Source organism: Berghia stephanieae, chromosome 2, assembly GCF_034508935.2.
Source record: "Berghia stephanieae isolate SIO BIC M18660-M18661 chromosome 2, UCSD_Bste_1.3, whole genome shotgun sequence".
In the NCBI taxonomy this organism is placed as follows: Eukaryota; Metazoa; Mollusca; class Gastropoda; order Nudibranchia; family Aeolidiidae; genus Berghia; species Berghia stephanieae.
Window position 1 is genome coordinate 119009288 of NC_088361.1, and position 22396 is coordinate 119031683.

General features: G+C 34.6%; 1 protein-coding gene across 1 annotated transcript in view; it reads left to right on the forward strand.

Moving 5' to 3' along the window:
- Positions 1 to 792: 792 nt before the first annotated feature.
- The window catches only part of LOC144966415 (bcl-2-like protein 2), a 61176-nt gene continuing 39572 nt past the window's right edge, over positions 793 to 22396 (forward strand). Inside the window, exon 1 of the mRNA XM_078902838.1 lies at positions 793 to 1524. Coding sequence (XP_078758964.1) covers positions 1042 to 1524 — 483 coding nt within the window. The 5' untranslated portion in view covers positions 793 to 1041. The remainder of the gene's footprint in view (positions 1525 to 22396) is intronic.

Genomic DNA, 22396 nt, shown 5'->3' on the forward strand with positions numbered 1-22396 from the left:
ACTATACTACTAACTACACTACTACTACACTACTACTACTACTACTACTACTGCTACTACTACTACTACACTGCTACTACTACTACTACTACTACTACTACTACACTACTACTACTACTACTACTACTACTACTACTACTACATACTACTATACTACTACTACTACTACTACTACTACTACTACTACTACTACTACTACACTACTACTACTACTATACTACTACTACTATACTACTACAACTACTACTACTACTACTACTACTCTACTACTACTACTACTACTACTACTACTACTACTACTACTACTACTACTACTATACTACTACTAACTACTACTACTACTACTACTACTACTACTACTACTACTACTACTACTACTACTACTACTACTACTACTACCACCGTCATCACCACCACCTTGCCTTTTTTCATACTCTTCCCGTATTATGTAATTAATTGTCTTTTTAAACATTAGTTTTCCCTCGTTTTTATCACGAAAAACCATTTAGATAGCTTTAATCTCGTAAACATATTTCCCTTCTTTGGGATCATGGTGACGAAATAATGTGAGTCACAAAAGAACAATTTTAACGAACCCGAATCTACTGGAAACAAAATTAGTTTGATAACCCTGTCTTAGTTTAGCAATCCAACATGTTTTTGTTTTTTTTCTTTTTGAAAAAAGGGAATTATAGGTACGAGATACTCCCAGTTCATTCTATATGAGGTTTTTCCCGATCTTTCTGCTTGCACATTCATATTAAACTGACGAGGTCTCTCTCTCTCTCTCTTACTGAGAACACACGCACACCAACACACGAACAACAGCATAGCGAGTCGGCGGCAGTCGGCAGTCGTTTCATTCATTCGCTTTCTCCATTTGTTGTACAGTTATTGTTGTGTGTAGTTTATTTCTGGCTGTTTTTAACATATTCGGGATGAGTGAAAATATTCGTGAACGGATTTTAAAATTTCAATTAGGAATAATTCCCGAGGCTTTTTCTGTGATTAGTGTCCATTTATCTCTGGATATTCTTTGAAATGTACTTGGAGGATCAGAATAATAACAAAAACCGTAAAAACCACTTATTTTCTTCTACAATGGCCGGCGAGTGCACCCGCAACATCGCAGCAGACTACATAAGATATCGCCTCGAAAATCAAATTAATTTTACTTGGGAAAATGGACGTGGGGTAAATATCTCTCCTACAAAAGTCCAAGAAGCAATGAGACAGCTAGGAGATGAATTCGAGGAAAGATTCAGAACTCGGTTTGATAATATGGTTCAACAGCTTAACATTACGGAAAACAATGCACACGAAACTTTTATGGCCATCATTCATGAAATATTCGATGATGGGGTCAACTGGGGGAGAGTTGTTGCATTGTTCGGTTTTGCTGCGAAATTTTCTGTGTTATGTGTCCAAAGAAACATGTCAAACATGATTGACAATATAGTCGACTGGGTTACTGCTTATGTGGATAATGACCTTAGTGACTGGATGACAAGAAATAATGGTTGGGTAAGTCTAAGTCGATTTTGGTTGATGGCAGTCTGAATCTCAATTTTGAGAGAAAATTGCAATTTAAAAAAGTATTTAAAAAAAAAAAACAAAAAAAAAAAAAAACCCAAACAAATATCTACTACTCTATTATGGTCTACGCATTAAATCCAATGAAGCTTGTTGAGTTCAAATTCATCTCATGACTTCGTGCGATTGAGGAAAGATAGCAGTTGATATCATAATTATGAGGTCTATTCTAGAAGATAATTCTGTGCGATTGAGGAAGAGTCAAATGAGTTAACTGCGCCAGAGCAATTTGCAAATTATCTATACCAAATTATAAATAGGCAAAAGGTCTAATCATTCAAATATATTGTAACTGTCCAGCAGATGTATTCATGCAAGTCCTTTAGAGCAATTTGTTCTCATTTTCTTCTTTGAGATAGCCCTATTGCTTATTGCATTGTGTAGTGGATCCCTTCCATTTGGGAAGAATGTTGAAATGGGTAACAAGCACCCCTAAGGAACGAGAATGCATTTTGATAGTCTAATGGTTATTTTAAGTGTATGCATCGTCAAAATGGATTTTATTAAGTGCATTACTACTACTACTACTAATACTGCTACTACTACTACTACTACTACTACTACTACTACTACTACTACTACTACTACTACTACTACTACTACTACTACTACCTGGGTGGGGATCCTGACCTCCCATAGTGGGCAGGGAGGTACATGCTGTGTCTTCTATCCCCCCATACCAGTTTTCCAATTGTTTCCTGTCATTGTCTTGGAATGAGATTACTTAGTTTTGTCCCGACCCTGGCCGAGGTTCCTTGGCTGGGAGGGAAACAGTCGAATGTATAGTTATAGTTTGGGAGATGATATTTTTTTACTTGTAAATCATCTCTCTGTTATGTATTGTATTATGTTTAGTTTACATATTATATGATTTGTAAACATTTGAGTGTATTCCTCTTAGTTGGGACCTGCGCTTGTGTCTGGATGAGACTTTTAGGTGATCTCAAACTAAGTATGTTGGCGGTGTGCTCTTGGAATCTACATCTGTTCCCTATTTGAACAAATTCCCCTTTGTCTCACCTTTTCTTTTGTGCTTTAATTGTATTTCTAAAACTTTTTACTATCCCATTTTCTTCTTTTTTACTGGCGCTGATATGACCTTAATGTGTTGCAAGCGCCATAAAACCCTTAAAAACAAAAACAAACTGCGACTACTACTACTACTACTACTACTACTACTACTACTACTACTACTACTACTACTACTACTACTACTACTACTACTACTACTACTACTACCACTACTATTAAAATCATCATTATCTTTGTCAGTGTCATTCCGTTAGATTTTGAGATATCTCCATATTATGCGAGTGATTTTCAAGCCTTTTTTTTTAACTTTACGTATAATGTGGAATATAATTTTCATTCTATTAAGTTTATTACTCTAGCACGCTTACAGTATCCGTCACCTCCTATCACACAGGCTCTTTTATTATGCCTTAACTTCGCGACGACACGCGTACTAACCAACCACCACATAGTTTCACCGTAGACCTGTACTTGTAGATATTCACGTGTTATATGTGTAGTGTAAATGAGGGTTTTTAAATAACTTCCCTACCTGTTTTACACCGACATCCTTGTCATGTAAACGTGTTAGGTTGTTACGTGCTAGATAAGATTAAGAGTAACAAGAGAAAAACATATTTTGTGTTTGTTCTACTTTCTCTGGGTCAGAGATTTCGTTCGTTTTTCGCTCTGTTTGAAGCCACGATCGGTTTTATATGTCGGCTTTTTTATCTTTCTTCTGACTAGTTATCCATTCATTTATGAATGATACTCTCATATCATCCATCAACCAATTTATTCATTGGTGCATTATCCTCGAAACCCCATCTTTCTTCGTCCCTTGTATCCTTAACTTCTGTGTCGCTCTCTCTCTCTCTCTCTCTCTCTCTCTCTCTCTCTCTCTCTCTCTCTCTCTCTCTCTCTCTCTCTCTCTCTCTCCCCTCTCTCTCCCCCCTCTCTCTCTCTCTCTCTCTCTCTCTCTCTCTCTCTCTCTCTCTCTCTTTCTGGTGTTATTTGTAAAGAATCACCTACATTTGTCCGAGAGAGCTTGTGGGTGTGTCACAAATCTCGTGTTTTGATCGGTCAAAAATCTACTAGTTAATTGCAGTTTGCTAATAAGTTTTATCAGAGATACTATTCCCTCAATTCTGTGACTCGGCATTTGGATGCACCTGCACCTTATAATCCATCTTGTTTGATAGCAAAATAAAGAGGAAGAACAGACTTTGAGACATCAAGTCTGTAATAGACGGGGGGTCCCGATAGCTCAATGGTGGAGAACTCGTCTCGCGAGCAAAATGCCCAGTATCTTGATTTTTATCGGACCCTTTGTTCATTTATCAGTGATTTGGGTAGCGGGGCGTTAGATTCGATGGGAAATACTCTGCCATAGAGTAGCGTCCCGTATAAGGATAGCAAAAAATTGTTACTGCACGATTAACGCTGCAGAAACTAGGTTAAAACTCAGGCTTCATGAGGCAGATGGCTCAGAAGGGGCTACTCTACTGTATTAGTGATGAGAAAAATAGGGTATATTATGGAGAAGTGTCAGATGAAAGCAGAGAATAAAATGTCACGGGGTCAGTGCCTAACTCAGGATACAATTGACTCGACACCCTCCGCCTGGCTGGGAGAGAGAAGACAGCGAGCGAGCGGTTGCACAAAAACCGACTGAGCTGTCCAACCCTATTTGTCTCACCATTATTTCACCGAATTGAGCTTTTATATAGCACAATATCCGCTAAACGTGCTCAAAGCGCTCTACAATGGGTCCCTGGCCAACAGCAACATTTAACCTGTAGGACGGGACATGACGCCTGTTGGTCGAGATTACAATTTTTTCGGACAGAGACAACGCTGTTAACTCATTATTGATACAAGTGCCCGCTCCACACTTTTTCTGAATTCTAGTGTATTAGGTAGCTAAGTATAACGGAATAACAACTTGTGAATTAGTCTTGTTTCTGCTAGTTGCCTCAGAGACCCGTATTGAATTTATTGAGCGGAGGCACACATTATAGTGTAAAGTAAAACTCTCTCTTATCGGTTACCTAATTAGTGCGTTTGTGGCAGTTGTTTGTACTAGTTAATAGAAACCAATTACCATAATGGTATTATCGATCCGACCACCAATCGCTCTCTTTCCTTTGTACATTCGTCGATTTTTTTTCTTTCAAAGGTTGTAGGTGCTGTCGTACTTGTTTCTAGTAGTATTTCATCGGTTTCAATGCTCTAAGCTCTAAGCTTAAATTTCTGATTTTCTTTGTTGTTGCTTAATCTTGTATATATACGCGTTGTTTTTTCTCGAGTTAATGCGTCTCTCTAGAGGTTTTGTCGGTTTTACTATGTATATTTATGCTTATGTGTATTATTTTTACAATTGTTACTTGTCATTGTCAATACCTGCAAAATGATGGTGATAAAGAAGGTGCTAGTGACCAAAAAACAAACAAACGACAAACAAACAAACGGCAGTTTTTGTTTTGTTTTCTATATTGGTTACCTCCGTCTCTCTGGAGGGCATCCTATTTCCCTTAGGACGAACGAAAGCCCTTAACATTTTTTAAATGGACGCCCATGTTTAATAGTAACATAAAAAACATTGAACAATATATAATTATAATGATGATAATAATAATAATGATATATGATATTGATATATAAGATAATATAAAATAATAATAATATAATAATAATAATAATAATAATAATAATATAAAAATAATAATAATATAATAATAATAATAATAATAATATAATACAGTGTAATAATATTGATAATAGTGATGATGATGATGATGATGATGATGATGACTATGATGATGATATTAATAATAACGATAATAAATAAATACATATATAATATAACAAAACAGAAACTCCTGGTTTCTCCCTATCAGGTGGATGAACAAATCAAATGAATGAAGTTGACGTCACTCGTCTCTCTGTTGACGTTTTGAAATTGTCAGAGAGGTCATCCGTTCTCAATGAATTATCTTTAATGAATGTTGAAGTAAGAGTTATGCGTTGAATACGATTCTTTGGCTTGCAGAAAGAATTGTCGAGCATAGTATTTAATCGCGTACCGTCTTTCACGTCACTCAACGCTTCATTGATTTTGTGAATGGAGGTCTCATCATTTTGAAGTTTCGAATAATACAGTCAGTACCAAAAAGAAAGGGTGAAAAAGGCTTTTACTAAATTGACTTTGGAAAATGAAAGAAATTATATGAATCAGGGACAATGGTTTGTCTTTTATTCCGTGCCTACTACTCGTCAGCAACATACATACTATTTTTGTTACTCTATTTAGGACGGTTATGTGTAGAAGAAAACAGTTAATGATGCGTGGCAATTCCTTTATTCGAGCGTTTGTTAGTCTGCATTCTTGTGTGATTAGAGACGCAACCATGTCTCATAATATAATGCTCTGCCATATATGGTGTCTCCTCATCATCAGATTCACAAGTTCGTCATCCTCTCAAATGTCTAACCCAACGATTTCTTTTGTACAGGCGTCGTTTGCTTGGAATGTGTTATTTTAACCCCACTTTTCCAATACTGCATGCTTAAGATATACCTGCCGTTAAAAAAAAATAGTAGTAGTTTCCCAATGGAGCCCGAGTTTATTCCGGTTTCTGTAGTTTCTATAAATTTAAACGGAGCTAACAGTAGTCCAAGGTAACAATAAATCCAATTACTGCTGAATGGACAGAAAACAAAGCAAAACAAAAACGAGCATGATTTAACTTTTGACCCATACTGGTTGTTTGTTTGTTCTTGTTTTCTTTGTTTTGTTTTGTTTTGTTTTTTTGTGGATTTTTTTGGAGTCAAATTTTCTGTCATTTTGGATATTTGGTATAGACACTGTGGTATGTATGTAATGGGAATTCGAGGTGTTCATTAAAACACACACACACACACACACACACACACACACACACACACACACAATAAAAAAAAAAACCCCAAAAACTACAATTAAAATTAAAAACAGCAAAACTGATACTCATACCTATTGAATCAAATATTACTGACACGAGTTTTAAATGAACACAGACAACTTCAGTTCATCAAATTAATAATAATTTTAATAATAATAATAATAATAAAGTTCACAACGCAACGGGATTTTAAAGATATCCCGTAGAGGGAAGGAGGGCTAGATGATGCGCTTACTTGGACACTGGCCATACGATTATGGGCGTTAAACATGGAAAATGCAGAAGTAAGTAGACTATTAGTATTTAGTGCTTACTACCCAGAGTGTAGAAGCACACGAAAACGTAAACAAGTTGGTTTTGATATGACGTGATCATACATTATGGGGTAAGTAACTGGAAATGTGCCAATGTTTAGTTTATGAGATTTTAACTGGTTAACTACCGTACTCCAGAAAGACACGCATTTGAAATTTTGGCCAGAAAATCGTCCTTCAAATATCAATCAATTTAACTCACTCAATCCTAGATATTTTTAATTTTGCTACTTTTCAAAACTGGACAAAAATGTATTAAAATTGAATATGTACATGGATAGTTTTATTCAACTACCATTAACATGTAAAAACTAAAAACATTAGCTTTGATACTACGCCTATATTTTGTCTAAGAAAAATGTAATAAATTAATAGGCATGGGGTAAAAGTAACCCAGGTAAACAACGGTGTTAGGGTTGAGTGAGTTAACTGACCCTCGTCTTGGCAAAAACTCTCAAACCTGAGACCCCGCGCGATCGATATTTGAAGGACGAGTTTTCTGGCCAAATTTTTGGATACGTGTCTTCTACTAGAGTACGTCACTCAACTGGTTCAGTAAAACGAAAAGTAAAAATGAAGACCAAGGAATTGAACAATGATATATGCAATCTTGATAATCAGCTTTCAGGATTCTAAACGTGATGAAGAACTCAAACACTGTTCAGCTAATAAATAGTTATAACATATTATTAAACCAGTAGGGCATTACTTTATCTCTAAAAAAGACGAGACTTATGAAAGTACACGTTTATTTATTTTAATTGCCAATAATTGTATTTTTAAAAATACACCTTTGTGTTTCGGTATTGTCTTGTTTTCTCTCATATATTATTTAGTAGCAGCAAAGGGTTTTAGATAATGATTATATTAAAACTGTCACATTTGAGTGGCATTCATTTAATTCTATTCGCCTAATGCTTTAACGAATACCACATGTCGTCGGAATTAAAACGCCTGTGTAACATAACAATTGAAATGTATAATATTATATATGTAATATTATGTTCTCGTATTTACGGTCAATTATTATTTACAGTATTTTTTCATTCAGTTAATAGTCATTACTACTAAGTTATATTTGTCATAACAGTCGCTCTTTGTTGTCAAATTCGCCACCTAGAAATAAATTCATGCCCAAAAAATAATAATATATATATAGATAAGTCACTAAAAGAAGACGCCTACTTAATAGCTGGTACAATAGTGGAGGTGGTCATGATGATAATCTTGTTTCTCATGCCCCATGATTGGTGGTGGTGATGATGATAATGATGATGACACACGGATGGGATGTTTTCGATTTATTTTGTCATTCAATGTTACTTTTGTCGCGAATCAAATCATGCAAGCAACTTTTTTTTCTCAAATCTTATATGGAAAATACATCAGTATTAGTCCATGGTGAGTGAGGATGCGCACTAACATGTTTTTAATTATCTTAGATGTCCTGTCCAGTGTCTGGTGAGTTTCTTTATCTGTTATTTATTATTGACTCGAAAAGCTACACACTTCCAGGTCATGGCATATGGGCGTTGTTTCTCACGCCACATGATAAATATATTCAAAATCTCTGAAAGGAAAAATGGGCTTGTTAAAGACGATAAATTATCAGGAGTCAGATCTCATCACCAGGTACCAATACCAAGGCCCGCTTTAATACAGGGTCAGGTACATATACAACGACAATAATATAGACTACTTAAGACACCAATTTTAGATTGAGATTGGTTCCACATGACTGACATATTAGAATCGGTCTTTCACCCCCCCCCCCCCCCCCTCCTTCTTTTGTTGTTATTGTGGTTACGCCTCATTCATACACTTCCAAGCCTCACTTAAAATGGCGCCATGCTTCATTGCATGTGAGGTATGGCGTAGCTGACATATAAGTATTTCAACATTTTATTAACCTACGTCGTGCTATTGTCTATACGACTCTTCTGTGGCATATTATGGCGTTTGTCAATCTTAACTTGACATTATATTGATCTTGGAATCGCCTTTCGGAAACTTGTTATATCGATAGATAGATCGATAGATCGATAGATAGATAGATTGCACTTTAACTTGCATGCAAATTGAAAATGGTACAATATATATTATAATAATCGGAATAAAACAGATCAAATAATATTGGCGTTTATGTCAGGAACAATTATAGAAGGCTCCTAATATTTTATGTCGAAAAAAAATAAACATTGATACACAACTGATGCACAGTAAGTATCTATGCGTTTCATAAATAATAAAAAAAAAAATACGTACCCTACCGTACTATGATAAAACATATTACAAAAAAATTTGGTCAGAAAAAGAAAAAAAAATTAAAATGTATGTATAAAATATAAATGAAGGAAAATATTATGGAGAAAAAAAAATTTCGTTTCGCCCTTAAGGGTTAACGTTTTTATGTCTGATGTCATTAAATGCATGTTTATCGACTTGAAAATTGAATATCGATTGGTACTTATGATTACGTGAATGATTGACCGCTTGATTGATTTACTGCGAGGTCAATGGATCGATTGATTACTTTTTTGAGTTCACTCATGTAAGTTCACACATATATTAAGAATAAGAAATATTTTTTAAGGGACTGGCATAGATGTCCGGCTAATATTTAGTCTGATATTTGTCCTTTTTTTTATTTCTTACGTTAAAATTTATTTTAAATTTTTTTTCAAATTATGCCATGCAGTTATCTCTCACTTTACCATCGATTCCCAAATGAGAAAAGAGAAGAAAAATCAAAACAAATTATGCTTGACTGGTCGGCTGTCATGTTTCGCTCGGTTGAACTGTAGTTTACTTGCGTAGTTTGTTCCGCCGTTGTTGTTCTCTCTCTCTCTCTCTCTCTCTCTCTCTCTCTCTCTCTCTCTCTCTCTCTCTCTCTCTCTCTCTCTCTCTCTCTCAATCTCTCTCTCTCTCTCTCTCTCTCTCTTCTCTCTATATATATATATATATATATATATTATATAAATATATATATATATATATATATATATAATTTTTCCCTTTATTTTTGTAAACTTGATTCACATTTTGGACTGCTTACCTACGCCAAACTTTTTAAATGAATATTTGATAGATAATATAACACAAATAAATCGCATCTTAACTAACAGCTTGACATCTTTAATATCATGATACCTTATCTAAGCCACGAGAAGATTTTGACTGTTAAAAGTAGTGATCAAAAATGAATAAAACAGCTTCACAAAAAAAGAAGACAATACTAAGCACAGAACGTTTCGGGCTCAAAATCCGTCTTCAGCCGATAACAAAAACAATAAAAACATTAATACATCAGTTAAAATCTAGATGGACGGCAAATTATGGATTATAAGTGATGTATTTATGTTTTTATTGATTTTTTGTTTGTTTGTTTTTTAGTTTTGTTTTTTGGGGATTTTTTTTTATTGGCTGAAGAAGAGGTTTGAGCCCGAAACGTTACGTATTTGGTAATTTGTTCTCTGTCAAAGCAATTATATCCATTTTTGTTCATTGCTTTTTCCATCTATATTGCAGCTAATTGACGCCGTTAATTTTTTTTTCTTCTCATGGTTTTAATTTTTGCCAGCTTTTGATAAATGTCAGATTGTTTAGCATGAAAGCACTTTTATCCACAAGGCGCGTTGCAATATTTACTTTTTTACCACTTTTCTCCTAATAATAACCTCATATTTTGTAATTATGTAATGTCAAGCAATGTCACTGGCGATCAATACTTTTCTTTTTGTTTGTTTTTAGTCTTCAAATTGTCCTGAAATGATAGTCATTTGTATTGACACATACGACCTCTATGGTTTGCTATAGTTGTCTAATTGCTCATTGGCATTTTATTTGGTTCTTGGTGATGACATGTGTGTGTAGTTATAGCTAGCGGGTCGTTTGATAACTAACCAGTGACATCTATAGAGCATATTAACGCATTGGGGCACCAGAAAAGGAGGGCGATGCGGTAGAGAGGATAATAATAATAATAGTCATGACGATGATAATGTTGATCCTGAGGATGAGGATGATGGTCGTGATTATGAAATACATTCACAGACACACACACATACACACACACACACATACACACACACACACACACACGCAGGGACTCGCATAATATATGTATATTTTCGTGAAATATTTGTGTGCGCGAATCTATAGAAAGGTCGGTTATATAAGGAGCTAGGATTTTAATATATTCGCAATGAATAAGAATTTATTATTATTATTATTATTATTATTATTATTATTATTATCATCATCATCATCATCATCATCATCATCATCATCATCATCATCATCATCATCATCATCATCATCATCATCATCATCATTATTATTATTATTATTATTATTATTATTATTATTATTATTGTTATTATTATTAATATTATTATTATTATTATTATTATTATTGTTATTATTATTATTATCATGTAACACTCAGTCCTGACGATGGCTGAAAAGGCCTGAAACATCGATGTAGACTGACTCCAACATTGTGGTAAATATTAAAATAATAATTCGCTCCATTGCTACATGTCGAGCACTATTCGTACCATATCTGTATCCAACACGATTCAAAAATATATATATATATATATTATATATATATATATATATATATATATATATATATATATATATATATATATATATAAGTACGTAGTAGTTAGGTAACCTTGGCTTACATAGAAGTTTAAATACCCCAAAGCGCATAGCCATAAAAAAAATAGTACAAATAAAAACCACTTTTTAATACGGTGAACGATTCAATGTATGTATTATTATGTAAAGTAATGTCGATTCATTCCCACGATCCCAGGCAATGCTTAAGGCCCCAGACTATTCATTATTCTTATAATAGGTACAACAGAATGTGAAGTTTAACATACGTAATGTATACACATACTCCCCCTACACCCCATATTATGAATATGATAAGGAGTAGGCATGCACTGCCTTATTCCCTCGATTGCTGACAAAGGGCCTTTATACATTTTTTTTTGCTAGAAATGCCAGAAAGCTGTTACTTCATAATATGTGGTGTATAAATAAAGCAAAAAAAAAAAAAAAAATACAGTATTATGTCATTGGGGTTCGAGTCTCGACAGCTCAGTTGGGTAGAGCACTCGCTTCATACGCAAAGGATCCGTGATAGATCCCGGATGCAGTCGAAAGGTCAATGCTAATTGGATTCAATAGTCTGATGTCACGTCGCCCAGCAACGGCGGCCATCGTGGTTCGAAACAAAGAAAATAGGTACTTTTTGTTCTTCATGCTGGCTAGAACTTTACATATATCTTGTGATCAGAATGTGTAAAAGTCAAAACATTATCAGATTTATAATGGTTTTTTTTTCCTCTGGATACGCTTTTATGCTCGTCGAAGAAATATTTCATAAGGGCGTCCGCCATTGTTCCGATAGTTTAGAGCCATTTACTAAGTTACCATTCGTCATTACGAGGGAAGTGACGTTACGACTGTTGAAGCGTATTGATAAGGTGGGGGTCATTTCAGTCGATTGATTAATGGGGTAAAAAGTTGTATCGTCAAAGTGTAGGAAAAGGCGTTTTGTCATTGTACGACATTATTCTGAATTAACGACCCCCTTGGCTTGTTCTTGTAATATTTTATTTGAGTTGCTTCGTAATGCATTATTATACTTGGCTTTTGGTAATAAAAACACGTTACATCAACATTCTTGCGTATAGTTTAAATATATCTAACCTTAAATTTAAAGTAATTTTGGCGCCACCAAGTTATTATTTTGCCATTGTCTTTAAGTTTTGCGTTTTAAACGGAAGAAAATGAAAATAAAAGTTAAATTTAATTCCTAAAGTTCCAAAGAAAAGGCCGTATCGTTGTGGCGACATGTTGGCTGTCATTGAGTATATAATAATATATTGTGCGCACCGGGGGGAAAATGTGTCTAATATTAATAAGATGGTAGACGAAATGTATAGACCACAGATTAGAGAGTCCTGTATTCTCTATGGTATAGACCTAGATAGTTGCCTTACCATTTATTTATTTTTCTTACCATTATAATTAGCTTAAATCTTTTTGTTTGCTAATACTCGTAGTAAAGTAAAATTAACCAGCAAGGGAACTTTTTAAAGATCGTGACATTTTACCAATGAATTTGGTTCCAAAAATACCTTAATCTATCTAAAGATGAAATCTCTGGAAAATAGATGCTGTCTCCACCTGATCCATGTGAAGCAGATTTTATCCCGTCAAAATACATACACAATCATGAAAACCTAATTTATGTCTTTTTCGTTACGCAAAGATGAGATCACACATTAGAATTTCTTAACGTAATCAATGTTTTCTGTATATTTTTTTAAAAGCTTAACATTGAGAATAATGTTACGTAGTCTTTCGAATGCTTGTGAGTAGTGCTAATATGTCCGAAGAAAAAGCGACAGATTTCAACTTTTTATGATTTTGAGAAACCTGCTAATTACGCCACATTTTCTAATAGTTTTGTGCATTCATTTCATTTATTTTGCTTTATGACTAGTGAAAAAACAAACAAAACAAAAAGGATTCTGCAGTATAGGTAGAACGAAGTTGACGTCACTCAGGTCTTTGTTATTGTTGTTTGCCATCCATGTTCATGAGTAATTCTAACTAAACTGTATTAATCAGACTATAAACATCCAACGTTACACATAGTTTTGCGTGTTGGTCCGTTATATTATTTCCGGATGGCAATGTTGTGAGTTTCTTAGCCAAGTGCACACTATCTATACCGCCCTGTTATTGACACACTTTGGGTCCAGGTTGTATATTATACTAATAGATGAGACTGGTAAAAATGCATTGTGTTATCCAGGGTTTTGTGAGATACGTTGTTCTGCTTGGGGACGTTGGAGTGGTACATGTCCGGCGTCCTTCGCGTTTGTTTGAGGTTTCCTGGCCTAGCCTACGTTGCTGTTGAGAAAAATGGCCCGTTTCTGAGTTCCCTGGGAATTCAAGATGTAGGGAACTTGGAAACGGGTTTTATCTCTCAACAGGAGCACTCATTCTCACTACGTCTACAACTCTCACGTTATGTTTTATTTTGCTTTCGATGCTCCTTTATTTATTGTTTTTTTTTGCCGACGAAGTGTTTGCATCTGAAACGTTTATTGTTTGTCTTGTTTCTATCTGAAACTTCTACCCCCCTCTTTTTTTTCGTTACCATTTTACGTTAGTATAATATTTGCGATCCTAAGCATCTGTGGACGCCACCGTTATTGTTTTTAACCTTGTGTGTTGTGTGGCCGACCCGTCACCCTTCACTCGTGACTGCTGTCAACAAGCAAGCAGCTGGCGTATCATATTTTCCATACATCATTGCTGTGACCTTCGCTTATTATCGATATCATGTCGCGGTGAAACACGGAATTGAAAATTGAATTTAATGGTAAATATAATATCTAGACGTCTAATCAGAAATACGACATGTCATGTTTTATGTGCAATTTAAGAATTTATAGACTTATTCCGAGATATTAAAGAAATTAATATAAAGAGAAACGTCATTCGAGTTTTATGATAATGCTAATGGCTATGACTTAAATAAATAGTCAGTATCTAAATCACTCCGATAGGATATTATCACTGTGAGTCGATTGGTCACATTTGTTATTACAACACCATGGTAACCACAATTCCTAATAGATTCTGAAACAAAAGAAAAACAATAAATGAATAAATGAATAAATAAATATATAAACACACACACACACACACACACACACACACACATAACCAGAAAAACACGCGCCATTAATAAAAAAAAATCTGACTATAGTATATCCTGTTTTGTTTAAAGATCTTTCATTTTTTAAAAAGATTATAAGGTTTAACATATTATTATCATCTGCTGACATTGGCTTAAGACTTCTATTTTAAGAGGTAAGAGAAAGTGAACAAGTGAGTTTTGAAATTAAAAAAGAAAGGAATAGCATGCTTGTCCTTAAAACAGGCCATCCTACTACGGCACTAAAACCAGTTCTTATGTTGGGTGTTCTATAATAGTAAGGCCCGTGTTGCAAAACAGGACCAGGGCTTCGGAAACAACACACCTGCCCTGACTAACCCAGTTTCACATTTTATCCACAGTACCTACTTTCCCAACACTTAAATTACCTAGTGTACCTATGTTGTTCATGTTGTTGTTGTTGTTAGTAGTAGTAGTAGTAGTAGTAGTAGTAGTAGTAGTAGTAGTAGTAGTAGTAGTAGTGGTAGTAGTAGTAGTAGTAGTAGTAGTAGTAGTGGATGTAGTTGTTGTAATAGTAGTAGTAGTGGTGGTAGTAGTGGTGGTAGTAGTAGTAGTAGTAGAAGTAGTAGTAGTAGTGGTGGTGGTGGTGGTGGTTGTAGTTGTAGTTGTAGTTGTATTATTAGTATTATTATTATCATTATTATTATTATTAGTAGTAGTAGTAGGAGTAGTAGTAGTAGTAGTAGTAGTAGTTGTAGTTGTAGTTGTAGTAGTAGTAGTAGTAGTTGTTGTTGTAGTAGTAGTAGTAGTAGTAGTAGTAGTAGTAGTAGTAGTAGTAGTAGTAGTAGATAGCTATATCACTACACTACTCATCGTCCTTTTGTACCAATTATAGAGACCTTTCGCGTATTTGATTTATTATGACTGTTTGATTCTGGCTTCCGATGTTTCAGCTCACATCTTCTTCCTTTTTTTTAAAAAAAGAATGATTGTTAAAAATAATGGCATCTTTATAGTGGATGAACTCATTCATTCAATATGGGAAATAAGGCAATGCAACAAAGATAATAGGGTGGAAAAAAAACAAAAAACGAACCCTTTCACTGTAAAAGAAGCAGAAAAAGGAGTATATTGAATTCGCGGATGTTTCTCGAAACTTCACATTCTATCTACTCAAACGGTTGTTTTGATTTAATGCAATGATAGACATTTTTCCCCTACCCAATTGGTTAAAATTCCGCTCTTTTACAGTGAAAAGTTTCGGTCTCTTTTCTACAAAGCGATGAAGAACAGTGTAACCAGAGCGAGGTCTTACCAATAACTTGGTTTTTCGACCTTTCACATGCTTCTTTTATTCAATTTCCATTTTTGAAATATGTCATAAAGTAGGCTAAGAAGATAATAATATATCCTTGAACTTGAACATCACTTTACTGCGTTATACCTATTGAAATCCGGATGGTAAAAATACTCCTGCAGTCAGCTTTGGGGAAATATGAACAAAAATATACTGTCCAGTATTCAAATTCATTGGAGTTCAAACTCTTGTCACTGTCATTTCTTTTTGATTTATTTTTGTCTAGGACTTTCACTGTATTACAATATTATAATGTGGAGACTGCATTATGACAATATATGAGTTACTTCGCATATGTATTCTTCAATATCTACAATTTTCAGTATAAACATGTTGCCATGAAGGCGCCTACCATAACCTGATGGTGATTATGATGGCAATGGTGATAGTGGTGATAATGATGATAATGATAATGATGGCGAAGACGACAACGATGATAATAATTATCACCAGGAAGAGACGTTCAATGCTGATAATATTGCAATATAATCTCTCTAGTTCGTGTTTAGTTCGTGTTTCAGTGACTGTTTTTATTTTGTTTTTGTTTTTTAATTTTAAAAAATGTACAATCACTTACCATTCCTTTCTTCATTTTTGATGAGGTACTCGTAGTTACCGCATCGCACTTTTCCGGGTCTTCATAACATTGTTTTGACTATGACGGGTCTGCCTTGCCTATTTCAAGGATCCTGGTAAATGGTTGGGCTTATAGGTGTGTATCGTTAGATATGTAGATATGGTTTTTATTAGACAGTTTTCAGGACACATTATGTTTTAGATGGCGTGGTATCTATATTTGATCATTACAAGGTCCTTATAGGTAATACAGCTATCGTGGGGAAGGTCTATCCCGTGAATTTATTATTTCACTGGTGTACGGTGTAAATTTTAAGAGGTGTATTACGATAGGAACCGTCTTTAATGTCCGATTCATCCTCTATGTCCACAAAGGGAAATTCCGAAACATCCAAATGATTTGTCATGTGAATCAAATTGAAGCTTTTATTTTTTTTTTTCATTAAAATTCACTTCGTCAGGCTCCAAGCAGCAACATCTGCGGGAACTGACAAAACCCTATTGGAGACTTTTTGACAAGCTGGGAAGGTTGTGAGTGTGTGTGTGTGTGTGTGTGTGTGTGTGTGTGTGTGTGTTGGGAAGGGGGGGGGGGTAAGTCTAGTTATTGTATATCAGAATTATTTGTGAATCACGAGAAGAAAACCTTACGCCCTCAATATGAAAATTTCCATTCTTTTTTTAATTTTTAAAAAAGGTTATTCCACCAAATTTTTGGGGAATTTTGCTTACATTCTATCTCATCAAAATATTTTGATTCTAGCCTGAGATAAATTGTTCTGAACGCGCATGAGTAGCTGGAGTTAAAGAGGAGAAACTCCCGTTTTCAGTTAAATCTTTTTTTTTCTCTCATTTTCCACAGAATTTCGTGGTAAAGAAAAAAGTAACAAACCCACTTCATGCTTTAAAAAAAAAACTCCAGCAGATTAACCGTAATCAAAATTTGATGAAAATGAGTTGGAATGTATATGGCCTGATGGCTTTCTTGATTGATAATGCTCGTTTTGGGTCACCAGCAGCGTCGATTTAAAAGATAAAATGATACAATGAGAGCATTCATATTTTAGAAATTCGTTCGAAACCTTTGTCAGTCAAAACTTAAATATTTTATTAAGACAAAAACCGACCTTTTCTCATTAAGGGGCTGTTTGGGTCCAATTATTAGGAAAATCCTTCGAAAAATTGATTTTGAGATTTTGGTGGAAATTGATATTTTATTACCCTAGAAATAATATAATTGAAGTCCAAATTCTTAAAATAGGCATGAAAAACAGTCGAAAATGGTACAGATAGTAAGAAAAGTGTGAAAAACGGGAAGCTATTTTGCTATTTTCTCAAAATGTCATATCTCTTAGGGTATGGGATACTGTGTCAAATGTTTCTCTGAATCTATTCAATGAAATTGTCTGAAAATTTCCACAGTTATCACAGAGATAATGTATTGTGTCACCATAGAGAGATTTTTTTGATAAGATATGTGAATTTTGAATTATAATCCTAATTCTGAATTTTTAACGTCAATTTTGTCATAACATTTTGATTCTCAACTTTGTAATGTTCTAATAAAAATTCCATAAGCTAAAGCCGTAAAATCTCTCTATGGTGACACACTATAGTACAATGTTGACAAGAGGGAAGAATATGGAGGTCATTCCTTCATTAGTTTTTGTGGAACGTTTGCCACAAGATTGTTATATTTTTTGTCAGACCCCCAAATTAGGTCGCAAAATGGGTATCAACACAGATAATTAAAATTTTTCACCATAAATGTTGTTTTTTTAACCTATAATGACGATACAGAATGATTAAAACCGCCCAATATTGGTAATTAAAATTTTTTCGGAAAAGACCCAAACCGCCCCTTAATGATGGAATTGTTTACTTTTTTTTTTAAGCCAAGTTACCCATAGCTCAAAACCAATCATTTGTATTTTAAGTCAGAATGTCATATGATGTCAGCGATGTTTAAAGTCAAAGCAGTCATGACCAGATCGCTGAAGCCATTATCTTCTCATAGAAAGATAAAGAAGTCATTGGATTCACGCCCGTGAATCCAAATATGGTGATGTTCATCTTCCCATAATAATGATTATGCAGCGATTTAACATTAAACGGTATTACAACATTTGATAAAATTAAAGCATTCATACTTCAAGAATTCATAATTTGAAATCCATCCTCCTATTGAGAAAAAAAACCCCGACCAAATCTCAATTTTGATTCAAAGTATTGTATGTTACACGCAAGTAGCTCGGGGCTGATATTCAGCCTTTGTACTGTGCGCCGTGTTTTCTCGTGATGCCGTGGATATATTGAAGACCAGATCTGTTGCCATCGAATCGTCCACGCCCCTGAATCCAAATATGGTGATCTTCTTCTCTTGATAATGCTTGTTTAGATCATCGGCTGCAACGATTTAACATGACACATAAAACAGTGCTACAGATGGATCAGATTAAAGCATTCATACTTCGAAAAATTCATTTAAAATCTATGCAAGCATAAAAGACAAAACCGACCATATCTTAATTTTGATTAATAAATAAACTGTTTACACTGAAATCGCTAACAGCTTCTAAATATCATCGGTGCTGTGCGCCGGATTTTCATTTTTCTCATGATGCCGCTGATATTTTTAAGGCAAAGCAGTCATGACCGGATCTGCTGCTGCTGCCATCGAATCGGGTGCACGCCCCGGAATCCAAATATGGTGATGTTCATCTTCCCGTGTTATTTTTTTATCTTCTTTCTATTCTTACATATCTAGTTTTACTGATCTCAACACCAAACACCCCAGATCGACTGTGTCTATGGAGTGGGAGATGATGACACGATGTTTGTTATACACGACTTATCATATTATGCGGTTAACACAGAACGTCGTCCATCGATCGCTGCTTGACTGCCAACTGTGCTATAATAATGATAATATAATATTATCGCGCGTTTGCTGATTTAGCTCAAATAAATATATATATAAATGTTATTAATTTTATCCTGTTGTATTTTATTTATTTGCATCATGATCGAGTTTTATGCTCAATTTCTCTCGCTATCAAAGCGTCAGTTGGCTCGCTCGTATTTATTTGAAAATGATAAGAGATAAGAAGGGTTGTTAAGAAAGTAATAATTGGAATACGCAAGTCATATAGGTTAATAGAGAAATACAAAGACGAATACATACATGAATAAATAAACTAATAAATTAACAAAAAATTCAAGGGCATAAATAAAGAAATTGATTAATAAACGAGTGAAAAGTTAAATAATAAATAATTAATTGAAAAAATAAATGAATTAATTAATAGATAGGTAAATTTTTTTTAAAGGAAAATGAATGAAGAAGTGAATAAATGAGTAGGTATTAGAAACATAAATAAAGGAGTAAATACACAAGAGATTTAATAAATGTATAAATAGATAGAGATAAATAAGTAAATAAATGAACTGGTGTATGGTTTCAATTGCAGATTGTCCCTCTCGCAGCCAAGCGAAGGGTGCATACCAAAGTCTGGTCCCAAGTTCACTTCCTATCGCCACTGTTTTCATTGTCTTTTGTCTTCTGACATTTCTTTACTCAGGTAGCGTGGCTCAGTCGTACGGTCTTTGCTTCGTACCCGAAAGGTACCGAGTTCGGTCACCGCCGCTGCGCTCAGTGGCCTTGAGCAAGTCACCTCGCCCCAGGTCAATTTGCGGCGCTGCACTGCGGCTGACGCCTGGGTTATTCCAGTCTTCCTTTGGAATAGACCCTAGAGACAAATTTCCCCTGTGGGATGAACAAAAGGGATTTTTATTTATGATGTACTCTGTGACCTTAATTACCATCAAAACAGGTCTCTACCATTTTCACTGCACGCAAATCGATCGGTCTTTATATAGACGTCTATATTGATCCATATTGATTAATCGTTTTATTTCAGAATTTTTATCAACTTCTGTCTTCAATGTCTGTTCACTTCATGAAAAGGTTTCGATTTTAACATTGTTTCAATGCGCAGAATTGGGAATCGCGTACTTGGTCACCCTGTTAAAACAAATGATTGTAGAAGTCCTGATAAAGTCGCTGAAACTAATAAATTATTATTATATAAATATAATAGAAGATGTGCATGAAACTGAGACGGTATGCTTTTCTATTGAATGGTGCTTTTATGGCGTAATGATACTATCTTTTTCCTGCACGTAAGAGCGCGGATTATTTTTTTATCTGAAGGGAAAATAAATAATGTATCCCATTATTACATGTTTGGCACTACAACAACTATCACATCTCCTTATACCTAATATACTAGATACATTTATGCTGAAACCGTTGATTGTCACTAGACACACATCATGGGTGGGGGTCCTGACCTCCCATCGTGGACAGTGAGGCACTTACTGTGTCTTCTATCCTCATATATCTGTTTTCCATAATGCTATCTGTCTTGGAATGAGATAACTTGGTTTTGTCCTGGCCCTTTTCGAATACCCTAGCTGGGCGGGAAACAGTCAAACATATGGTCAGAGTTTTGGGAGATGATATTTTTTGTCTTGTAAATCTGTTATGCACTGTTGTTGTTTTACATATATGCGATTTGTAAACATTAGAGTGTGGGGACCTTTGCGTGTGTCAGAGTCGGTATTTAGGTGATCTAAAACTAAGTGCAATAACTTGGAATCTACATCTGTTCCCTATTTGAACTAATTTCCCTTTGTATTTTTCTTGGGTGCTTTAATTGTAATTCCTGAGCTTTTGACCACCCCGTTTTCTTCCTTTTTATTGGCGCTGAAATGTCCTAAACGTGTTGCTAACTTCGTAAAACCCTACAAAACAAAACAAACTACAAACAATATAGAATAATTTTGATATATTTCATAGATATTTCTATCGTACTAGTACTTAATTGAAATAAGAGATATATGTACACTTGGAAGATATTTCTGTAGTGTTAGTACTTAATTGACTTATGAGATATATGTACACTTGGAATATATTACTAGTAGTTAATGAAATATGAGATATATGTTCACTTGGAAAATATTTCTATAGTACTAGTACTTAATTGACTTATGAGATATATGTACACTTGGAAGATATTACTAGTAGTTAATGAAATATGAGATATATGTACACTTGGACGGTGTTGGGGCCGCCCTGTCGTATTCTGGAAAGACACATGTTTAAAATTTTGCCCAGAAACTCGTCCTGCCTTCAAACATAGATCGATTAAAACTGCCCTCATCTTTTCAAAACCTCTCACACCTTCCTCCGATCATTTTAATCGATCGATATTTCAAGGACAGTTTTCTGGCCAAAATTGCAAATACGTGTTTTGTCATAGAACGACAGCCTATTTGTCTGTCTATGTTGTATCTTTTATAAGAGTCATTTTACTATTATTTTACTATATATTATATTGACTCATTTAAGGCACCTCTAGATTTTGGTCGTCTATCATCCCCTCACGATCGAATGTACAAATAAATGTGACCCTCGTCTCAAAACGGTATTAAGTCGGGATGACTAAGATGCTGAAAATGGAATTTGTAGCCAGAAATACCATGCATAAGTTGAGTTTATATGCTTTATAGAGGAGAAGGAATATCATATTTTACTGTGTTAAATACCAACGTTTTATATTTTTGACCAGTTTAACTATACTTTGACTTTTTTAGCATCTGGTCCATCCCGACATAATACCGTTTTGAGACGAGGGGTCACAAATGATAATTGGACAAATTGGTTTCGATTTTCATTCACTTTGAATTCAAGAGAGACATCCTTTCTTAAAACTAACCAGTATTCAAGTTTAAACACAATCTTAACAAATTGTTCTCTATGGGTTTTTTATATTTTTTTTTAGTATGAACCTTGTAAGGCCATGTCATGCAATGGTAAACTTAG